General features: G+C 40.6%; 1 protein-coding gene across 2 annotated transcripts in view; it reads right to left on the bottom strand.

Annotated features, from left to right (window-relative positions):
• Positions 1–22,739, bottom strand: part of TMTC1 (transmembrane O-mannosyltransferase targeting cadherins 1) — a 259,231-nt gene that overhangs the window by 72,344 nt on the left and 164,148 nt on the right. Inside the window, exons 9-10 of one of the 2 annotated variants that reach the window (XM_082742146.1) lie at positions 17,468–17,589; positions 1,662–1,829 (exon numbers count right to left, since the gene is read on the bottom strand). In XM_082742146.1, coding sequence (XP_082598272.1) covers positions 1,662–1,829; positions 17,468–17,589 — 290 coding nt within the window. The remainder of the gene's footprint in view (positions 1–1,661; positions 1,830–17,467; positions 17,590–22,739) is intronic. The other variant, XM_082742147.1, reaches the window with a different exon arrangement.

The raw sequence follows: 22,739 nt of genomic DNA, 5'->3' as shown, positions 1-22,739 counted from the left end.
TGCTGTCAAATAAATAAATAAAGTTCTTAAGATTAATTAATTTATTAATTTAAAAATTTTTTAAAAAGTTAAATTGCCAAGTAGCAAAATCAAATATATTGTTTTAAGATAGAAGAATGCAGTGAACATCTGCCTTATTTGTTCATTCCTTCGCTTGTTCGTTCATTCGTTCTTGGCAGCCAGAGTCTGGGCCCCGCCTGCAGTACTTGGATTTCCGGGGGGGATTCGTCTTGCCTCACTCTGTTAAGTCTCAGTGGAACCCCAAGGTACTAGGCCTGCCCTAACTCCCTGGAAGTCAGAGGGGCTTCTTTGGCCAATCATTCCTTTCAGGGCCCTGGTGGAAACAAAAAACAGGCATAGGACCTATACAGCTCAAAGCTCCGCCAGAGGACTTAATTTCCCCAGCGCTTTGTTGTGAAGATAAAATAAACCTGGTTTAAGTTTACCTATTTTTTTCCTGGGTGGGTACTTGAGTGCTCTCAAGACAGACTATCCCGATGCCTATTTCCTGTCTGCTCCGTGCCAACTTCTTTACTGGTCCTTTAATTCTGCGCACCTTCCTCTAGTCTTCCAATAGTTCCTCTTTGTTTTCAAGCAATCCCAATTCTGTCTCTGTTGTTTGCCCCCAGAGTGTAAGTGTTGGGTATCAGCTGAGCAGAGAACCAAATAAAAACCACACTGACAAACCGGGGAACTGGGTCATAAGTGAGGACAGAAGCTGGAAGAGGGCACAGATTGGGAATCCCTGGAAACCCGGAAAAATACTGTTGGGATCCTGGTGGGACAGTGCCAGGGAGCCCAGGTGAAGGTCATCACCAGGGCTACGGCATTAGCAAGGCGGCCTGAGCTCCAAAAAACACAGCACAATGAGCAAGAGTCCCAAAGAATGTTTATACTTTACAAGTTTAGGGCTTACAGGTGACCTTGTTATATTCAGAAACAGCTTCTGTAGCATATCAAAACCTACTGGGAGATGAAAAAAGTCTTCCATTTCTTTGTTCACAATTAATGCTCAGCATAAAGCAACTGGATCACAGATCACAACTTAATGTCCTGGAAGAGTCTAAAGAAAATGCCCTGCATTTCTCTTCCTTCCTGCTGTGTGCTCACCTTTCTCATTGACTTGTCTGCATCAGGAAATTAGGTTTATCATTTCATTTTGTTTATAGCTGATTTTACAGCCCAGCTCATCATTACGACAGTTTCACAGACCCAGAAACCTTCCCATGAGCCTTATTTTCATAAATTCACTTAGAATGAGCTCACATTACTTTATAGAATACCATTTTAAAAACTAAAGCTAAGGGGCGCCTGGGTGGCTCAGTGGGTTAAGCCGCTGCCTTCGGCTCAGGTCATGATCTCAGGGTCCTAGGATCGAGTCCCGCATCAGGCTCTCTGCTTGGCAGGGAGCCTGCTTCCCTCTCTCTTTCTCTCTGCCTGCCTCTCCATCTACTTGTGATTTCTCTCTGTCAAATAAATAAATAAAATCTTAAAAAAAAAAAACCCAAAATAAAATTACATCTTCCACTTAAAACTTTACTAAAAAAAACCCTGCAGGTTAATGATTATTGCCAGACCCATGTTAACTCATTTGTTTGGAAACAAATACATAAACAAAGAAATACATGGGAAGAGATTTGCTTTTCTCCATTGAATCATACCTGAACAGGGACTCTCTTGACAGCCAAATTTCATTCTGCTTCACAGTTTTCCAGGAGAAAAGCAGCAGCAGCAGCGCAGTGCACACGGTCAGGGTGGTAGCCCCCCAACGATTCAGCCCTGCGTAGAGCTTCCTCAATCCGTGCACAAAAAGGATGCAGTAGCCCATGCTGGGAAACAGAGCAGGAGAGGCAGGATTACTTTGGGGTACTGTGGAGTTCCCCCGAGAATTCGATCCCGTAGAACTAACTTTCAAATAAAACTTGTCCCGTAACAGAGAAACAAATGTAAACTCCCCCAGCTTACACTGTATTTACAATTTGGTTCTCTAATCACTCTTCCAGCACATTGCCAGCTCTCTGGCATTAGTGTGGAGAATAACAGGTTCATCGTTTAGGCACCAAGTGCCCAGGATTTCAGCAGCATCACGAGACGTCCCTTTTGTATGTTCCTGGGTCGTGACTAGACCCTTATGTCACTGACATTGTATAACCATACTGGCACCACGAGTTTAGATCTAGACTGTGTCGCCACAGGTGATGTCATGGCTTTGTGAGAAACAGTTCCCAAGAGCTCCCTATCAGGTCCTGGGAGGGATGCTGGTCACCAAGGAGCCCCAGCAGTCTGTCCCTAGGGATGTGCGCTGCCTGGTAAGTTCCTACTCTGGTCCAAGTCCTTCTGCTGAAAGAAAATCATCTATCCACAGGCCAACTCCAGAGCACTGCAGCTTGGAGCCCATCACAGACAAATCGCACTGACAGGACTTTCTTGCTTACTTTGGCTCAGCTTTCTATGTAGACATGAAGAATCTGTCCTGTTATCTGAGTGGCATGTTGATACCACGTCTCTAAAAACCTTTGACTGGAATGTGGTCCCTCACATAATCTATGCAGTTGACCGGCCTCAGAAAATCACAAACATTTAATTTGTATCTATCATTGCCATGTGCACTTCAGTTTTAAGACCACTTCTTTCCAAAGAAAATAGACTACAAATTTATTATGGAATATTTTAAAAACGAAGCAAGCTTGTGTAAAGAAATCCTACATCAGTTAAATATTAATGCCACAAGAAGCCCAAAATTAAGATAGCCCATTCACTTGTTCAATTATTTATTCATTCTCCCTCTATAGATGACTGGCAATATCCTGGGCACTAAGAATGCAATTTTGCATAAAACACAGGTCCTGCCCTCAAAGAACTCCAGCCTACTGGGACAGGTTGGTTTTGTCAAGGAAAACACTTCCAATAGTCTCATTTCTAAACATACCTCCTTTAAAAAATCTCTCCACTTCTGTTCACTTTTCTAAATGTCTACGGTATCAAGGGTAGAAAAACAAGAGAAGCATTTGAGGTTTCTGATATGGAGATGCTGGGAATTAGTTGAAGTTCAAGCTCCAATTCCATACTTCAAATCCCATAAGTCGGTTGGTCCAGCTCCCTAAACTCTGAGTGTTCATTATTAGGTCAAACAAAGGGAGTCAGCAGCCCACTTATTCATTTCAAGCTAAGGAGGCTGGATTCGGTGGCCATAAGCACCATGCAGAAGCCTTGAACTTGCTAAAACATAGAGTCACTAACACTAAATAATAAAACCCCCAAACCTCTTCCCCTTTCACAAGAAGCATTGTTTGGACTTAAAGGTATCAACGTCTCTCATTTGATACAACTGGCCATGCTGACGCATTATAGGCCACCATGGCTGCTCAAGCTCCTAAGGATGCTTGCCATTTGCTCTGCTAGCCTCCTCCAGATCCCAGCTCTAATGGGCAGGGCGCATCTCTGGCCACACGAAAGCCTTCTGGGCTCCATTCCTCCATTCGACAGGTATTTAATAACCCCCCAACTGTGTCCTGCCATAATTATAGGCACCAAGACCGTAGCAGTGGACAAAAGAGACAAGAATTCCTGTCCTTGTGGAACCCACGTGGGTGGAAAGAAACAGCCAATAAGCAAATAAAACACAGAGTGTGCGCCACAGCAGGGTATGTTACATGGGTAATAATCTATCAGCAAAGAGGACGAGGAAGCTCAGGGAGGGGAGGAAGTCGAGATTTTAATATGGTCAGGAATGGCACCATGGGAAAAGTGACATGGGAGCAAAGTCCTGAAAGGCATGTACCCCATACAGGCACCCACAGCTGTAGTACCAGCTGTCTCCTTGTTTCTGCCTTCATAAAGCAGCTCCATGAAGAACAAATGTTTGCTGAGTACATCTCATGGGCCAAGCATGTTCCATGTAGGAGTTCAGCTCATCCTCGCATCCCTGTGGGTCACTCGATGCTAGAGGTATTTACTCATAAAGATAATGACGAGGGAGAAGGTGAACTGATTTCCTGAATTCGGTCACACAGCCTGTATAGTAGGGCAAAGATACAAACCCATGCATTTCAGATTCCAAACTCACACTCCATACACTGTCCTGCTTGTCTGGTTTTTGACTTAACTGGCTGATCCTTGCGTTCCTCGCACCTTATCAACACACCTTGACTTACTTCCCTCCTAATCACTCCATTTGTAAAATTTCAATACTTGTTTTCTGTCTCCTTGTAGGAAACAGAGCTGCCATCAGGCAGAGCAGTGGGAGAGGAGAACACTGGCATCTCCACATGGGGTCCCCAAGCTATGGCCACAAAATGGGAGAAGATAAGAATAACAAAGATAACAACAACAAAAGTAATGAACTATTTTACACATTCGTATCTTTACTGAGTCCTTCTATTGGCCAGGCACTGTGCTAAAAGCTTTGCATGGACCTGTCCACAGTATTTGTAGGACCTAGGATAAGGACTGTTCTGGTTTTAAATATATTATCTGATTTGAATATATAATCCTCAGTATCTCCCATTCCATAAATGAGGGAATTAAAGCTTATAGGAGTCAAGTAACTTGTCCCCAGCACCCACAGCTAGTAACAGAGAAGACCCAAGACTCTACCGCAATGCTAATCTCCAGAAGTTGGCAAACCTTTTCTGGAAGGGGCCAAAGCATAAATATTTCAGGCTTTTCAGGCTTTTCTGTCCTGCCCACTCTATCTTTGGGGCAGGAAAGCAGCCAACGACACTATGTAAATTAATGGGCATGGCTATGTTCCGATAAAATTTATTTATAAAACAGGCCAGCCTTCACTCAGGAGCCACAGTGTGTTGACCCTTGCTATAACCAAAGGAAAGGGAAGGCGATTCCTTTCCACTGAGCAAGGGCATCAGTATCAAGTAACATGATCATTTTTTTTGGAAAGTCCTTGTACTGACATATGGCTCAAAGAAATGGTAAGCCATATAAAATAATCTCTACTTAGGCTTGCAAATTTCTTAGAGAGTATCACATTCTTACAAACTTGAACACAATATCACCAAGATTAAGATGCTTCTCTATTATGACATTTCATCCTTCAACATCTGCTTTAATAAAGATCTCAGCAGCAGGGGGGAGAACTCTCTCCATTTCTAGGGCCAGGCCAAGTCCTCATTTTGAAAGTAGAAAATCAAGCAAATGAGAAGCTACATGACTTTCTGGCCTCCAGGGAGATGAAACCAGGCTGCAGAGTGCTTTGGTGAATCTGATTAAGGAAAATCTGGGCTCTGATTAGAGACCTCTACACAGAGCATAACGGAGTCATTCAAACTGCTGACAGTGAACAAAACCAGTACCTGAAGAACAAAACTCTGGCTACTGATTGGTTTGCCTCAGCACTGAGATGCAGTTTCAAAGCATCTTGAGAAACATCACTCACTGCTTCTTCACGAGGAATCATTGTTTGATCTCTCACTCACTGGCTGCAGGTATTATCCCCATTTCAGTGCATGTAACAACTAGAGACTCGGCATCTCTCCTTGATACTTTCATGATGCACATCCAAAGGGAACCGAAGAGGAAATGCAGGTCAACCATGTTTGTCCTTCCATATTAGAATGAAAAATATTTACACCTGTTACTCGAGAACTTTGTGAGAAATTAATCATTGTGTAAATAGTACAAATGTACTTTCATGAACCTTGCCCAGAAGCTCTTCAGTGATAAAAGAATATTTCTTCCTATTTACATGAAAAGAGAACAATTTTCGATCCCTGGGCCGAGCACGTTATGATGTTTACTATGACTTCACTTTTTGTTTAATTACATGGAGCAAAGAGAATCTTTTCACGATTAATTTGAACTGAAATTCTACCTTTTAACTTAAACCCAAACAACCCACTGAAAGGATCTACAAATAACATTAGTGGTACAAGTCAGACACAGTCTTATGATTTTATTGCTAAAAAAAAAAAAAAAATCCCAACTTTAGATATTTGCAATGAAACACAGCCCTAGTTAACTTCATTCTGGTCTGGTGAATCCCCACTTGGCAAATTATGACAGCAAGATCTGATTCTGGTCTCATGGATGGTTAAACAATAAAGCCCTAGAATTCAGAGCCCAGAACAGGTGTTTGATGCTGCAGCCTAGAGGCAGCATGGGGCCAATGGTGAGGCCACGGATCAGACTTAACCTGGAAGCTGCCAGCTTCTGGTGAGCCAAGTCTCCAAGACTTAATTTTTTTTTTTTTTTTTTTTAAATCTCCAATATTTGGTAGGCAGGAAAATTTCTCAGAAGGCTAAATGTATCTGGATGTAAGTTTATTCATATTCTAAGAAAATGACTCCAAAAGCATTTCTTGTACTTTTCTCTCTTGTGTGCTCCTCATCCTAGGTTCTGGGCTCTCACAGGAGTGATGAAGAACTTCGATCACTTCTCCAAGAAATAGATTTCTTCTGCTCTTTCCTCGGCATATTTATGAATAATTGGGATAATAATGCCATTGCTTTCACCTTCTGAGAACCTGATTCTCCTCTATGTCTTTGAAGATGAGAGGCTCCCTCTCAACCTTGTAGTTCATCAACTAGCTCCAAATTTATAAGACCTCTTGTGGTAAATAAGACAGAGCTCTGGAATCTGCATTTCAGTTCTGACAATGCCTGTTGTTGGATCTTTGAATATTTAAATTCTCTACTTATTAATTTTCTTGTTTGTAAAAGGAAATAATTTTACACTGTGTATCATGTTCGACAGACAACCATAAATGGTAACATTAGTGTTATAATAATAATATTTTTATTAGGGAATTATTTTCTGCTGAATAGAATATGAGACAGGATGTGTGTACAGTCTGCACATATCCAGGTTAGAACAGATGTCTCTCTCTACCAGCCTCCTGTAAATGTGGCAATTTCCTGAGGCCCCTAAAACACTATGAGCCACAGTGGAACCAAAGTGCTCTGGTGCAAACTTGAAGCTTGGGAGTTCACAGTGAGGAAAAGGGATGTGGGAACTGGGTTCTTTCCTAACACTCAGGAGTTCGCCGGCCACAGGAGTTTTGCTCAATCTCATGAAGCCTCAGTTGTTTCTTCTGTAAGAGTTTAACATTGCCTGCCTTAATAGCTGAAAATATAGCTACTTAAAGCACTGCTGTTTGTAGTAAATGAAATCATGTATGTGGACATAGTCTGTGAACTGAATACAAGGTATCTGTGTTTTCAAGTGAAGTGTTTATATGTTCATGTGTGTGTTTAGTATGCCATATTCTATGACATCAATAAAATGTTGTATATCATTCAACTATGTGATTAGATCTGTAAATACCTCAAGAAATCCAGTTTATTAGAAATCCAGATTGACCCAAACTATGTAATTTATAGAATAATGTTAAGTCTTCCAAAAGCATTCACAGAAAACTCCCTTAAAACTACAAACTTCCTTGTACAATATTGTTCACTTCATAAAGGTCAGAGTCACACACCACTTTTATAGAACAATCTATTGTAGGAAGTAAAATACACTTGAATTTGCGAAATACAGGTAGCCAAGTATGTATGCTAATGTGCATTCACAATTCTAGAATTCAAAAAGCACTTAAGCAAATCTTCCCTATTCCCATTTCAAATCTTTCTCCACTCTGTCTTTGTGAATACAAGAAGAAAGAAGAAAGGTAAGAAAATGCAAACTATCATCTTTTTGGTGAACTAATGAACAATAAGCAGCATTGTTCTTAGCTTTCATATGAAATAGAGTATTAACTGTTTGGAAGTTCAGGCTGATTATTTAAGGATGGAGTAAGTTTCATTCATTTGCACCCTGAGCATCAGACTATGACAGGGGCTGTTTCTTAAGTGTGGTTGAACAATGAGGTTAAAAGTATCAGAAACTAACATGGAAACAAGGGTAAACCTAAAAATGAATTAATCCAAGTCAGTAGTGGAGATGATAAGACCCACTTTCACCACCAGGAGAACTATCCTATCCAGCCATGGGATGTGGGTGTTTTCCCTTGCAGGAACCTTCACTCCTGGTCTGGCTTCCTTCCCTCCCAGCCTGGTACAGATAGTCAAAGCCAGATTTCCCATCTGGGCCCAAGAGGCCTTTCAGCCAAAGCCAAAACGACTCCCCCAAGGAACTCTAAAGCAACTCCTAAAAAGTTAGAAACCCCCTCTCTCCCTACCCACTCACAAGCATGCCCATCTCAGGAACCTGAATTCTGTCCCTTCCTCTATAAACTACTATGGTCTATGGTAAAGCATCTGCACTTCTGAAGCAAAGGCATAATGGACAATCCACTAGTTGTTGTTGCCCCTTCCTCTATCCTGTGTGTTAACAGGCATATGCTCTGTCATGTGTCCAGTGTTCCTGAAGTCTCCACAATACTCTTTTATGAAGTATCTGTTGTTCAGGGTACTATGAGAGAACACATACAAAAATGGTGGTTCCAAACCTCACAAGAGCAGGACAATCCGGGTTTCTAAGAGTATGGAGGATATTCGAAGATTACTAAAATTTGTATTAATAAGTCACTGGTTTAGTGGTAACCATTTGGCAATATATATAAATGTATCAAATCAACACGTGTATACCTACAATTTATACTATATTATATGCCAATTATATTTCAATAAAGATGAAAAAAAAAAGCCAATGGTTTGAGATACATCTTCCTGCGTGGAATCCAACAGAAAAGGAAAGAAATGGATTCACTTATAAGTATGAGGGGTCTTGATAGAAGGGAGCCTGAGACGGCCACACTTCAGTCCACTCCCACCCTCCAGGCAGAGCCATAGTTGGCTGCGCAGGACCTGGGCTGTCAACATCTATGCTTTAGTTGCTCTCCTCTGTTAGCAGAGGTGCATTTCCTAACCTCCTTCAGTGTGATGTTCCAGAACACTGACGTGCTAGAATAGGGTTGCAGAACCAATGGAGGAAGAGATGGGCCGGGAAAGGAGAGGCCTGTACCTATGCTGTTTTGCTTTCCTTCAGCTTGGATTCCTCCAATCTCCTCATTTGCACAGGGCGGACTGATATAATGACTTGCAGCTACCTACCACAGCTTATGGTATTTTTCACATATATTTTTCCATTTAGGCTCATCTGAATCCAAATTACACTCTCCAAATTTTACTTTCAAATTGTGGTTTCCAAGACATTCACTGTTCATCATTTAGGACTTAATAGGCATGAACATTCATTTTTTATTAACTAATAGACTTCTATGATATTAAGGCCATGATTATAGTTCAGTGAGTGACTGCCCGAGATTATCCTCATCTCATGCCCCAGGCCACCCCACAGATTGGCCAACTGATCTTTAGCCCACCAGCACCCAACCTCCCCATCAGTTCACTTCATTTTCACTACGGCTCTGTTCTGTTCTATTTGTCTACGATCTACAATCTCCAATTTTAGAACACATTCGCTTGAGTCCCCCAATAAAGTCCTACTGCTTTCCTTCCTGGTCACGTTCTTCACACAGCACACTCACTCCCAACCACAAGCACTGACCCCAAGCCTGGGGCAACCCTTGGCCCCTCCCTACCTGGGTACTTCTCTCAAGAGCAGCCCTCACTGGACAAGGCGTAGCTTCTAGATCTCACACCTCTTCTGAATTCAGATCTCGGAGGGCTAGATTGGAACAGTTCATGCCGGCACAGCAAGAGCAAAGAGACAAACGAGCTGGTATCAAATATTTCCGTCCTTACTCCATCATATTTTGAAGAACAACCTTAATCAACTTCTGAAACCCCGAAGTAGGTTATTACACCAGCAGGAAGCCTCCAACTGCGTGACAGTGGAAGTTTGTCCCACTGAAGCCTGGAGGCGTGGGGAGGAGCAGCAGAGTTTGACAGACTCAGCCCTCTTTTAAATCATGGCACATAACACGAAAGATGCCAAGTTTAAAAGCAAAGGCATACCTCTCTAAAGTAAAAAGACTTATTTCCTTACTCAAATCTTCGATCTTCCCACTGTTTCTTCTCCAGTGGTATCCCTGACCTTCACTCTTTCTTTCCAGATCATTTGGTGATAGGACTTTATGGCCCATTCGTGTAATAGCCCACTGCATTTCTCCTTTTCCTTTCATTGGGCTCATTATGATAAAAGAGAACCTTCTTTTAAGATGGCATGATAGAAATGCATAAAAATGGATTCAGAGCTAAAACTAGGCACTAATAGAGTGGTTCTAGGTAAATTAGCCAACACATATGCACACTTACACATATATATATATTCTCAGAGACCTGGTACACTAGACCTTATAACTTAACTGAAAAGTGCCTTTCAATCTATTTCTTGTGTTTATAGTTAAATGGCTCTTTGCCAAGCCCAAGGTGCTTTTCCCACCTCTCTAATGTATTATACAATAGGAATTTGAGGCAAAAAAAAAAAAAAAAAAAAGAAAGAAAGAAAGAAAAAAAAAAAAAGCACAAAAAACCCCACCCCAACACACAAAAACAAAACAAAACCTCAAACTAAAAAACGAATATCTGGCTTTGCCTTGTTCCTGGGTTTTCCACAATTTTTGTGACTTGGCCCTCTCAAAATAGAGTTAGTTACTCGTGTCCTCTTACGTTCAATCTTGTCCCATCCATGCAAACCATAGACTTAGAGGGACTCAATCGTCTCTATTTGGTACCAACCACTTTGGGACAATCTAACCTGTGCTTTTGAGTCCCTGTTTAGATCATCAGCTTCAGCTGAATTAACAAGTCTCCCTCCATGACTTCATGGGAACAGGCCAACTTCTGACCTGTTCTCATGGACTGCAAACTCTCTTACTAAGCTGCCTATACAACCGCTCCTTGAAGAGGGAGGTCTGGCCTTGCTCCTGCTGCTGGGGCCTGTTTCCTCCTGACATATAGCATACTTTCCTTCTTGCTGCTTTCCCCCGTGAACTTCTAAGCATCAGCTGTTCCTGCTGCTTATGAGGACACCATCTTTTCTCACAGCAGAGCCCACACAGATGCTTCCCGAAGCACTTCCTGGTGTCACCACCAGGCCCCTGAGAGAACCCGTCCCCATGGCAAATGTACTGCCTTCCTTTCCCTTCCCCCAATGGAACCCCTCTCCCTTTCCTATGGGGACCATCCTACTGAAAAAGAGCAGACATAGGTAGTCACATTCCAATGCATGACAAAAATCCTTGTTTAAAATCTGAAGAAGAAAAAAAAATTCACATTTTCCTCAAGGCTATTCTGAATCACAAAACACTGAGCTTTGGAGCTGAAAGAGACCTTAGAGATCATGTAGCACAATGATTACAGGGGTTGAGATTTCTCAAACCTGTAAAATTTCCAAGAAAGTGGACTTGGGTGGGGGAGGAGTGTTGTGCACCCTCTGCTGCTCTTACCATCTTGTCATTAGGAGAAAGGATATTTTAATACCAAAAATATAAGAAAGGCATAATTTCATAATTTATAAAAGCACAGATAAAACTTTATGCAAAACCCACTACACTGTCTTTCTCTCTCCCCTCACCCTCCCAATTTTGCCACAGACCAGTCAGGGAAAAGTCTGTCATGGAGATCTAAGCAACGCTTGGAGACCACTGAGCAAGGCTAACCCTCTGGTTTTACTGGTAGGAAAATGATTCCTCCAAGGCTTCCAGGCAGTAGGGGACAGGACTGTGCTTATTTCCAGTTCAGTCTTCTTCCTACTGGATTTGCTAAGCTAAGCTTGAGCTGCTTTGAGCGACTGAGCTGCTGATTTTCATATTTGGCCAAACTTTGATTTACTCTTCAATAATCATCACTCTCCTCCAGCAAGTCTGAAGAAGCCTATGCATAGATGGCTCCTCAGAAGGGTTCCCAATATCGGATAATGGGATAGTATTACTTCTGAGGTACTTTGTCATTTTGCATCCTGAGAAATACTGCAGTATTGCCCCCATAGTGACCCATGTAAGACTGAAAATTTCATTTCAAATTGATAGGTATGACTTGAAAGTAACCCTCAAAATAAAAAAATGAATGGGTTGGGGGAGTCATCATTTTTCCAATTTTCCACATCTTTTGTGTCCATAAGCTTAGGGATTTTGCCATACAAATGGCATCTTTCTAAGAGTAGAGTAATTTTTTATATTTCTTTCTTCCCTCCAACACATGGTATCTAACTTCTTTTTCTGTGGTTTCAACTATTCTTGATCAATGCTACCCATAATACTGGGTCTGCCTTCATTTATCCTTATCTGCCTCCTCTTTCTATTCATTCATGTTTTCTTAAAAGTAGCTTAGGAATTTGCTCTTTGGCGCTGAAGTGAATAAATCACCTTTAATCTGGCATGTAAATGGATATCTGATCACATCCTGTGACTTCATTTGAGAGCTCTCAACAACTATTTCTGCTTTACTGATTCAAAGAAATTTTAGTCCTTTGAAGCATTCTAATGTGGTTTTTATAAAATACCAAAAAAGTAGCCATCAAATTATATGCCTCTCTGGAGAGAATGAGAGATCAAAATTTCTGTTAAAAAAAAAAAAAAAAAAGTGATTTAAGCCCCAAACTCTCCAGCCTGTTCAAAAAGGAAATCCAAAAAATCGACATTTATCACCAGAAGAAAAGATTATTCCAATTTCTTTTGGTGGTGAAACTCTGACCCTAAAGCCATGCAATGATAAATAGCCTATTTCTGCCCCTTTTATCTATAGATTTCAAAGTGCAAGTGAGAGGAAGGTGATATTTTGGGTCTTATCTAAGTTAGGATGGAGGGAGAACAGAAGCCAGAAGATTTTAGTGGCTTGTTCGTTGTTAGGCATAAAGGCAGAGATAAAAGAGCACTTGGTCTGACTTATTCTGGGCTTTTCTTGTAAAATAGCCAAATTAGCCCCGGGGCCTCATGGGAGTCACCCAGGATTCAGTGAGGGTGGACATGACTTCTGTGGTGTTTATGGATGGAATCTAAGGCCAGGATTTGGCACCATATCACTTGAAACAAACATTTAATGAGTAGAAAGCTCAACTTCCTCAGAAGGATAACCCATTCAGCCTTTTACCTCATTGTCCTATAACTGCTAAAGGTCCTGAGACAACACAGATGTCTGCATAAAAAGAACAATGGGTATTATCAAACTTCCACTGAGAACACTATGTATATGTTTTCCTAAAGCACCTGGGTACTTAATGCTGTGGATAACGGCTCCTTCTTGTCAAGGTCAAAATTTAAGGGGAGTCATGCAGAGAAGATTCCTGTGTGAATGAAAGGCTTGGGAAATATTCTTCCCCATCACCAAAGCCAATGTCTAACCTTAATAAATGCAACAAGCAACATCTAGTGTCCTCACACTTTCCTAGGGATGCCTACAGCACATGCAAACTTCTCTGTGGTCCCCAGGAAGTTTCCAGTATCTCTAAGGACTTCAGCACAGTTTATAGATATTGACAAGTTTTCTATGAAAATGGTGGACTTTCTCTGGAAAAGATTTTACCCAGCAGTGACCAGCTAACCTACCTCAGTAGAAAATAGTGGATAGTTGGGCAGAGAGCTGCTGAAACCCTCAAAAAATGATGACTGAATGTAAACTCTGCAATGCATACATGCAGGTATTTGGGGAGAAAAGAAAGCTAGTCACCTTTTTTTTTTTTTTTTTTAAAGATAAAATCTTTTAAAAAAAGATTTTATCAAACTTTGTCTTGGCAGGTCTTACTCAGGAGAGTTTCCTTCTCTCATCTTCTGTGCTATTGTCAAACTTCGTATTTGTGTGTTTTCTTTTTAAAAGATTTTATTTATTGACAGACAGAGATCACAAGTAGGCAGAGAGGCAGGCAGAGAGAGAGGGGGAAGCAGGCTCCCTGCTGAGCAGAGAGCCCAACGCAGGGCTCAATCCCAGGACCCTAGGATCATAACCTGAGCTGAAGGCAGAGGCTTTAACCCACTGAGCCACCCAGGCACCCCTAGTCATTTCTTTAATGAAGACCAGCTTACTGACACTGATTTTGGATGACTCTGCACCAAGTTTACAAAATGAAGCAAAATCCGAGTGGTTCTAAGAGGCGGGCACCTGTTCTCGGAAATACTGAGGATTTCTTCATATTTAGAACTTTCATTTTAATCCAAAAGAGCTTATTCCTATCGAAAAAGGGGCAGGGATACTACATTGTCTATTTTAGAGAAAAGAAAGGTAGAGAAAGGTCAGGGCGCCTGGGTGGCTCAGTTGGTTGAGCATCCTCTTGGTTTTGGCTAAGTCATGAGCTTAAGGGTTGTGAGATGGAGCCCCATGTTGGACTCTGTGCTTGGTGCAGAGTCTGCTTGGGATTCTCTCTCTCCCCCTCATTCCTCCTCTCCCTGCTTGCGCATGTGCTTTCTCACTTTCTCTCTTGCTCTAAAATAAATAAATAAATCTTTTTTACAAGTCAAAGAAAGGTCTATTTAAGATGTTACAACCCACTGAGAGCCAGAGCTGGCATGATTCTGCAGTTTAGAAAATACACCTACCCTGGTGAAAGGAACCCCTTATTTTAACTAAGACACCCCACAAACAGATGATGACAGTATTAAGGGCTTAATAATGTTTACACAAGGGTCTCTTCCAGAAAAATAACATTTTAACCTCTTGTTTAAAATTCCAGCCCTTTATTTCCTCAGAAATTGTTCTCTTATCTCTATATTAGGAAAGTTTGCTGCACATGCAACTTCTTGTCCCCCAGAATCCTAAATTCCTGAGGATTTATATCTCAGGACTCAGAAGTACACGTCCTGATCATGAAATGGAGCTGAGCTGAAAGAACGTTACTGTGTTCTGAAATGCTCCTTCTTTTCACTTATGAAGAATACTAAGATGTTACATAAGAAAAGCAATGTAGGGGGCACCTGGGTGGCTCCGTGAGTTAAAGCCTCTGCCTTCGGCTCAGGTCACGATCCCAGGGTCCTGGGATCAAGCCCCACATCAGGCTCTCTGCTCAGTGGGGAGCCTGCTTCCCTCCTCTCTCTCGGCCTGCCTCTCTGCCTACTTGTGATCCCCATCTGTCAAATAAATAAATAAATAACCTTAAAAAAAAAAAAGAAAAAAGAAAAGCAATGTAGTTTGGAAGGTGAGAGGTCCTTCAAAGAGTGCATTCCATCTCTACCCATCTTGGGCAAGTTCACTAACTTCTTAGCATCCAGGTGTTGTATTTTTGTAAAACAAGGTAATGCCATCAGCTACTTAAGGAGCTGATATCAATCAATAATAGTTATATATTTTTTATTGACCACATATAATGCAAAACACTTTCTGAGTTTTTTAAATGATCATCTCATTTAATGCTCACAATGTCTCATTGAGTTGGGTGCTATTATGTTCATTTTATACAGGTGAGGGAAGTGAGGCTTTGAAATATCACACTCATCCTTAAGCCAGAATTCAAACACGGGCCTCCTGACTTCAGGGGGAAGCTATGGATTACTACATCAACAGTGTGAGTGAACTGATAACATAAATATAATATGTTTAGCATAGTTAGTGACATATAACTGAAGTTCACTAGAAGTTTTGGTACAATTAACATTAACTAGTGTTTATCAGCAGTGAAACTCTTTGAGGCCAGACACCGAGACTCACTTATTTTTGTAATCTCAGATTCTAGTACAGAATGCAGATGTGCTCTGTTGAGACTTGCTAGGTTAAGAACGAACATGGATTCCACTTGGAATCATCCACACTAAAGAACAGCACTGCCTGAAGCCACTTTCAGCTGGTCTAAGCAAAACCGTATCTAGAATAGACACTGAGTTCCCTTCGCCCTCATATTCCCTATTAGCAAGGTCTCATAAGCCTGTTATCTCACAGCAATACAGAATACAAAGAATCTGTGTTGTATTTTGTCTATAACATACAGTATTTATCAAGAAATAACCTCCTTCACAAATGGTGCAGAAGACACAAAGAAAATGAAGGACTGCCCTCTCTCTTGAACCTAGTCAAAACAAGAAGCTGTAAAGACTTGGAAAAACTGTTAGGTATTTGGTTTGGGGGCAATCAAAGGTTAATGAAATTAAGTCTCGATTGTTTGTGTCTTTAAATTTCTAACTCAATGTCAATTAATGAAATTAAAATCTATTGATATTGATATTAATTTTAAAATAAAATTTAAAGTTAAAATTCCAATCCAAAGGATAAAAAAATGCTGACTCAAAGGGGTACATACACTCTGACGTTTATAGCAGCACTGTCAACAAGAGCCAAATTATGGAAAGAACCCAAATGTCCACTGACTGATAAATGGATAAAGAAGATGTGGTACACACACACACACACACACACACACACACATTACTCAGCCAGCAACAAGAATGAAATCTTGCCAGTTGCAATGACATGCATGGAGGTAGAGTATACTATGCAAAGTGAAACAGGCCAGTCAAAGAAAGTGAAATACCATATGATTTCACTCATATGTGGAATTTAGGAAACAAAAGAGATGAACATAAGGAAGAGGGTGGGAAGCAAACTGTAAGAGACTGTTAACAACAGAGAACAAACTGAGGGTTGCTGGAGGGGAAGTGGGCGAGGGGATGGGCTAAATGGGTGATGGGCATTAAAGAAGCCACTTCTTGTGATAAGTATTTGGTGTTATACATAAGTGATGAATCACTGAATTCTACTCTTAAAAACCAATATTACAGGATATGTTAACTAACTAGAATTTAAATAAAAATATGAAACAAATAAAATTCAAAAAATAAAATAAAACTCCTAATTCAATATTAATAAATAAAAATAATAATTTCATTATAATATTTTGGTTTAGGATATTGCCTTCTACAAAATTTCATTCTTACATGACATTCATGATACTACTTAACTTTAGGAAGTTTACTAATATCCCTATTTTTAAAATGTCAAGCCTCAGTACAAAAAAGCTTCATATCTTGCTCAAGGTTACACAATGAATGAATGGCAGAACCACTCACGAGACATTCCCAGGTATCTAAAAAGAAATGTGGCCTTGAACACTGACATCTGAATAAGACAAGAGAACAAACAAGCTTCAGCCCAGTTCAAATATTCAGAGATAAGTGGCACTGTGTAATCACATATGGATGAATACCCTTTATAATTTTTAACCATTTTCTTTCTCAAGGACATATTTTCTTGAGATTTTACCTATTTTTTAAATTAAAAGAAGAAAGGAAGAGAGACAGAAAGAAGAAAATAGAAATTAATTACACTCTTGCTACATAATAATTTTATGCAATCCACATACTTCTAAAAAACTACGACAATTATGCGTAATGAAACATATATATTGGGGTAAATGACGGCTGCTGAAATCCTGAATATACTCCAGTCAATGCTTCACATCTAATGGTCAAGCTTCCAGCTGCAGGTAAGCCGCTCTACACCAGAGTAAACACGCGCCAGTTCAAGCTCACCCACACCTCTCTGTGGCTGTTGTGAAAGCTGAGGTAATAAACGCCTCAGCTACACAAGGACCTAATTGTGACACAAGCAAAGAACCGTCCCACTGGAACTATCCGTTGGTGACAGAAGGCAGGTCTCGTAAAGTGGAAATCACGAGCGATAATTACCTAGGCATGTAAAGGACTCTCTCGGCCACCACAAAACCCACCCTGAAGAAGAGATTGCTGGCTGGAATGAACGGGAAAACCAGGAACAACAAGCCCACTAAAACTTCCTTGTGCTCCAGTCTCTGAAACATACAACAGTGAAGGACAAATTAATTTTTAAAAACTTTCACTTCAGTTGGCATTTAACCATCTCTTTCATTCTCAAGTTCTCATTGATGGAATGAATAAATTAGACCAATGCAAACGCTTTGATCAGTGAGCTGAATTCATCAGAGAAAGCCCTTGGGCTGAAACCCCTGGCAAGTCACACGTTCGCCACCCAGAAACCTCTGATAATTGCACATGAGCAGTGACCATTACTCCTTGTTTTGGGCCAGTCCTACAGCAACCCTACTTCTTGGCTCTGGTCCCTTTCAGAATCTCTGTCCGAGAGCAAAGCAGCTTAATAGAATCAAGCTCACTAAAGCATCATAGAGAATTATTGTCCTCTCAGAAATAGAATGCATTAAAAAAAAAAAAAACAAAAAAACAACAAACCCACACAAAGCTCACCAGGAGCTTAGCATAAGGCTTGGCATAAAAGAAATTAAATGCAAATAGTAAAATTCAGAGAACCAATGAGAGAGATCATTAAAGCTGAGAAATTTTTAGGTCAAATTAAGCCAGTATTTTTTCCATGAAATTTTTGGCATCAAAGTCATTATAATAATTCATTAAATTGACAAAGCACCTTTCTCTAATACTATATATTTTCTGTAGATCTAAATTTGTCAAGATTTTTCTGTCACTTCTCATTAACAGAAAAAATTTATTACTAATAATTCGCTATAATGGACACTGTAAACGTTAGTCTGTATTTCCATGACTGATATGGACACATTTGAAGACAGGCCTATTTAAAACACACCTTAATATATAGGATGACATTATTTTTTCTTTTTAAAACAGTTTAAGAAAACCAAATAGAACTTTGCATATTACAGTTATAAATATTTCTTACAAACATTTAAAAGTGTATTACTTTTAATAATTATATAAGACTAAATAAAAGTTTTAAAAATATAGATAAAACTTCCTAATACCAGCTACTAATGCTTTAAGTGGACAAAGTAAAAGATTTTTAACAACTTGAGAAATTTGTCACCTGGATTTTATTAAAATATTGGTTTTGCTGACTATAATGAATAGAATAATAAAATTCCAGAGAGCAATTCCACATGAATAAATGTGATTTGGACAATTTCTCTTAAATAATTAATGGTTCTATCAGTTATGATCTCATTTTTTTACCTAAAGGAACCATACTCTTTAGAATTAAAAGATGAAAGGGAAAAAAAGGCTTTCATAACAAGCCTTCAACTGAAATGGATGCAACTGGATGATGTTATATTTTCTCTGACCCACTAAAATTGAGAAAAAAAAATAGGTGAGAAAAGTAGCAAGTTCATTATATTTAAAAGCTGCAACCTATTTTTTTAATTTAGATTATACTTTGAATTTACAAAATACATTTCATCTCAAGAAATTAAAGTTTACGTAATTTAAAGAAGAATAACACCTTCCTAAGAATCCTGTGACTCAAGAGCAAGTATTTCTTTGCTAAAACTGAAAATGAATCCCAGAGAATGAGTGTCTCGCCCAGTGTTCCTTATGAACTCTCGGCCTATTACTGAGTAGGGGGTTGATGTCCTATTTCTGTCGATGCACTTTTATTTTTTAGCTATAGTTGACTCCTTCTTTGAAGCCTATCAAAACGTGAAATATTTTTTACAAAAGAATTCGCATATTGTCCCACAGAAATTTCTGAAAAGAACTTACTATGTTCTACTTATTAATCCTATAGAATTAAGAAGAATATAACCAGAACTCAAACCAGGCCATTAGCCATGTCCCTGGATAGCGTCACATCCACTGAGCCACCTCTCTGGCTGTCCTCAAGGTTAGGAAAGAACAGTCCTCACAGAGGAGCTGAAGGAGACATCACTTCCATACCCCCAATCTCACACCTTCTTTCCTGAGCAAAGGCTGCCTTCCTCACTCTGGTGGCCAGAGGTTTATGTCCTTTACTCAGCAGAATCCCCAGTGCTTTCAGGAGCCCCTAGGTTGGGAGGAGGCAGGTGTCCTGACATGTAGGCACCCAACCCTGTGCCTGCCCCCTCTCCCTCCCTCTCCCAATCCTGCAGGGGGCAGGACCCCCCCGGATCTCCCTGCTGCTGGGGACAGAGAGTGACAGTCAAGGAGCCCCCAGCCTCCCCCAGAAGACTGACCTGCAAACTGAAAACTCACTACACCATGTGTTCCTTGTTCCTCCACCGGGTTCTTCAGGCCCCAAGAGCATCTTTATTTCCTTCATGGCCATCATCCCAATTGTAATTACACATTTATCTGTGTGTTTCCATCTTTATAAAATGTCTGTCTTCCCCAGGAGATTGGGAGCCAGGAGGGCAGGGAGCTGTGTTCACTGGTACATGATCTGTGCTTAGTTCAGTGCCTGGCACTTAATGGGTGCTCGGAAATACTTGTAGAATAAATCAGTAAGTGAATAAATGTACCCAGCAAGGGAGAAAAATGGATGTAAGAATGCGAGAAGTTAAGGAGGACATCCTGGTGGAGGTGACGATCTGAATTTGAAAAAAATTAATGAATGCGTAGGAGGCAGACAAATTTGGTTGTGGTTGGGAAAGGAGGGCAGGTCATTGGCAGAGGAGGGGCTGGTCCTAAGGGGAGCTTTTTGTTCAACTCCGTCAAAGACAGTGGCACAGCACCCAAACTCAATGAAGTTTTACTATTCTGTTTTGTCTTGAGAAAAATAATATTCATGAATAATTCTTTATTTTTAAATTAAATTGATGATCACACCCTTTGTCTTCCCTCCTCCCTCTTCAGTCAAGAGAGAGAGAAAAAATAATCAGAAATGTATTTCTCTAAATGGTAAGTCAATCAATCAAACAGAAAGTTGTAAAGTTAGGGGAAAATGTCATGGACATGGCTGAATTTCCTAGAATAAGAAAGAGTGGGAGGGAATCCAATTTCGCATGTTGTGGATCACAGATGTGACAGAATTGGCTAAATAATTTAAAGCTTATTTCAGCCTAACAGAACCTCAAACAAAATAGGAGTTGGGGGAGGGAGAGAAAATTTGTGACTTTCCAAAGTACACAGAGTGCATTCAATTTCTAGGAATAGAGGCAAATGGAAATTTACTTATTCAAATTACAGTAGGGGGTATAAAGACAGGAGTATTAAAAGAGCTAATCATATGGCTATTAATAATGTGCATTATTTGATTAACTGTGCAACTTCAGAGTTAATTTATTTCTTTGAGCTTTAACCTGATGATCAGTAAAACAAAAGAAAGGATATTGATACCTATTGTGTCTGCAGGAAAATGTGTGACAAATTCAGGATGACAGATGGTAGGTCTGATTCCTTCCTGGCCTGGATGAAGTAGAGAAGCATGACCCTCAGCTGCAAGGAGATAAAGAGCTCTCCACACCTGCCCAAGGGTTTTGTTCAGCTGCTGTCTCCACAACACCTCTCCCATCAAGCAGCTAAGTAAGGGAAGAGCAGTGGTTTTCTCAGGACACGTGAGGGACCTCAGAGGAAACATCACTCCAGAATCCAAGTCTAGCCTGGCAGCTTCTGGTTTCTTTTTTCCCCTTTGCCCTACTCTCAGATAACTTTTCAAAGCACAGGTCACAGATAAGAGGACACACGCACGCACGCACGCACGCACGCAAGCACGCACACACCCGCACTGTAGCCAGCAGGGTATGGGTGTGTGTTCAAAAGAAGAGGACCCCTCCCTGCCCCACTTAAAACAGACAACAATCCACTGCTCACCGTTCCCTTCCAGGAAGGCAGACAATGGACCTCATTATGGTAATTTTTTAAAAAGATTTTCTTCTTAATTTTTAAATTATTTCTATACCCAATGTGGAGCTTGAACTGTTGGGTCCATTTTCAAAGGAACGAGACTGAGACAAAGTTATGCAAAGCCTTATTCTATGCCAAGCATTAGAAGTTAGACTGGCCAGGGAAACGAGGCTGAGACAAAGTAAAAGTTATGTAAAGCTTTATTCTATGCCAAGCATTAGAAGTCAGACTGACCGGCCAGGGCCGCCTCTGAAGAGAGCGACGCCCCTTGGTTTTACAGGCTAGTTTTTATAGGGCACAATCACAGACATCTACATATGTGGCATTGGCTGATTGGATGTCTCCTACCTGTGTGTTTTAGTAACGGTTACCTGGAACCAATACTAGTAACTGTTGAGGCGTTTATTAAACAACAAAATGGCCTTGTTTTAGGTGTTGTGTTTTAGTAACAGTTACCTGGAACCGAGAGCAGTAACTGCTAAGGCTTTTATTAAACAATAAAATGTCTACCTAGGTAACATGGAGTCACTATGGCTAAGTAGGCCCAGGCAGGCCCTAAGGGGTTAACATGTTTTAACGTGGAATCGACGCCAACAGAACTTACAACCCCGAGATCAAGAGTCCCATGCTCTACCAACTAAGCCAGCCAGGTGCCCCCTCATTATAGTAATTACTATCTTTGTTAATATATTTTCTCCCACCTCTACAGTTTTCAGGAAAATGGTATGGTGCGTGTACGGTGAGAGTATGTTCTCAGAGTTCTAGATATAACACAGCTGTATTTCAATTCTAGAGATTTATTTGGCAGCACTGGGCTCTCACTGTCTGCAACTAATTTAGCAATCTTGAGAAGCTGATGACAGTTGAGCTCCCCTCTTCAGCCCCAGGAGACAGGCGTTTGCCAAGGTGACAACGGACATGGCTGCCAATACATACTAGACCCCCCCATTTTTCTTTCTGTTTAGAGGTCTATTCCTTCCATTACACTACGAATTCCTTGATGACAGTCACCATCTCATTTAAACTTGTTACCTAGATATGTGGCACACACAGAATTGGCATTCAACTCGTATGAGCTGCAACAGTAAAGCTCAGTGATGAAAGCTGTATACACATTACCAGGGTTCTCTGGAAGAGCCTTTTCAGGGACTTCCTGTCAAGAAAATCTTTTACTTTTGGTAACCCTTTGAAACACGGAATTTGCAGCATTAATTTGGGGTGAAAAGTCCTCAGTCTCTGAGCATCTAAGAGCATTCCGTAAGGATCTGGCAAACTGACCGATGGTACTGAGGCTTTTTTTTTTTAAGATTTTTTTTTAATTTATTTATTAGAGAGAGAAAGAGAAAGAGCACAAGCATGGGGAGCAGCAGTCAGAGGGAGAGGGAGAAGCAGGCTC

The sequence above is a fragment of the Mustela nivalis genome (genome assembly GCF_964662115.1).
Source record: "Mustela nivalis genome assembly, chromosome: 7".
Classification (NCBI taxonomy): domain Eukaryota; kingdom Metazoa; phylum Chordata; class Mammalia; order Carnivora; family Mustelidae; genus Mustela; species Mustela nivalis.
Note: the sequence above shows the minus strand (reverse complement) of the source record. Positions and strands in the feature narration are given on the sequence as shown.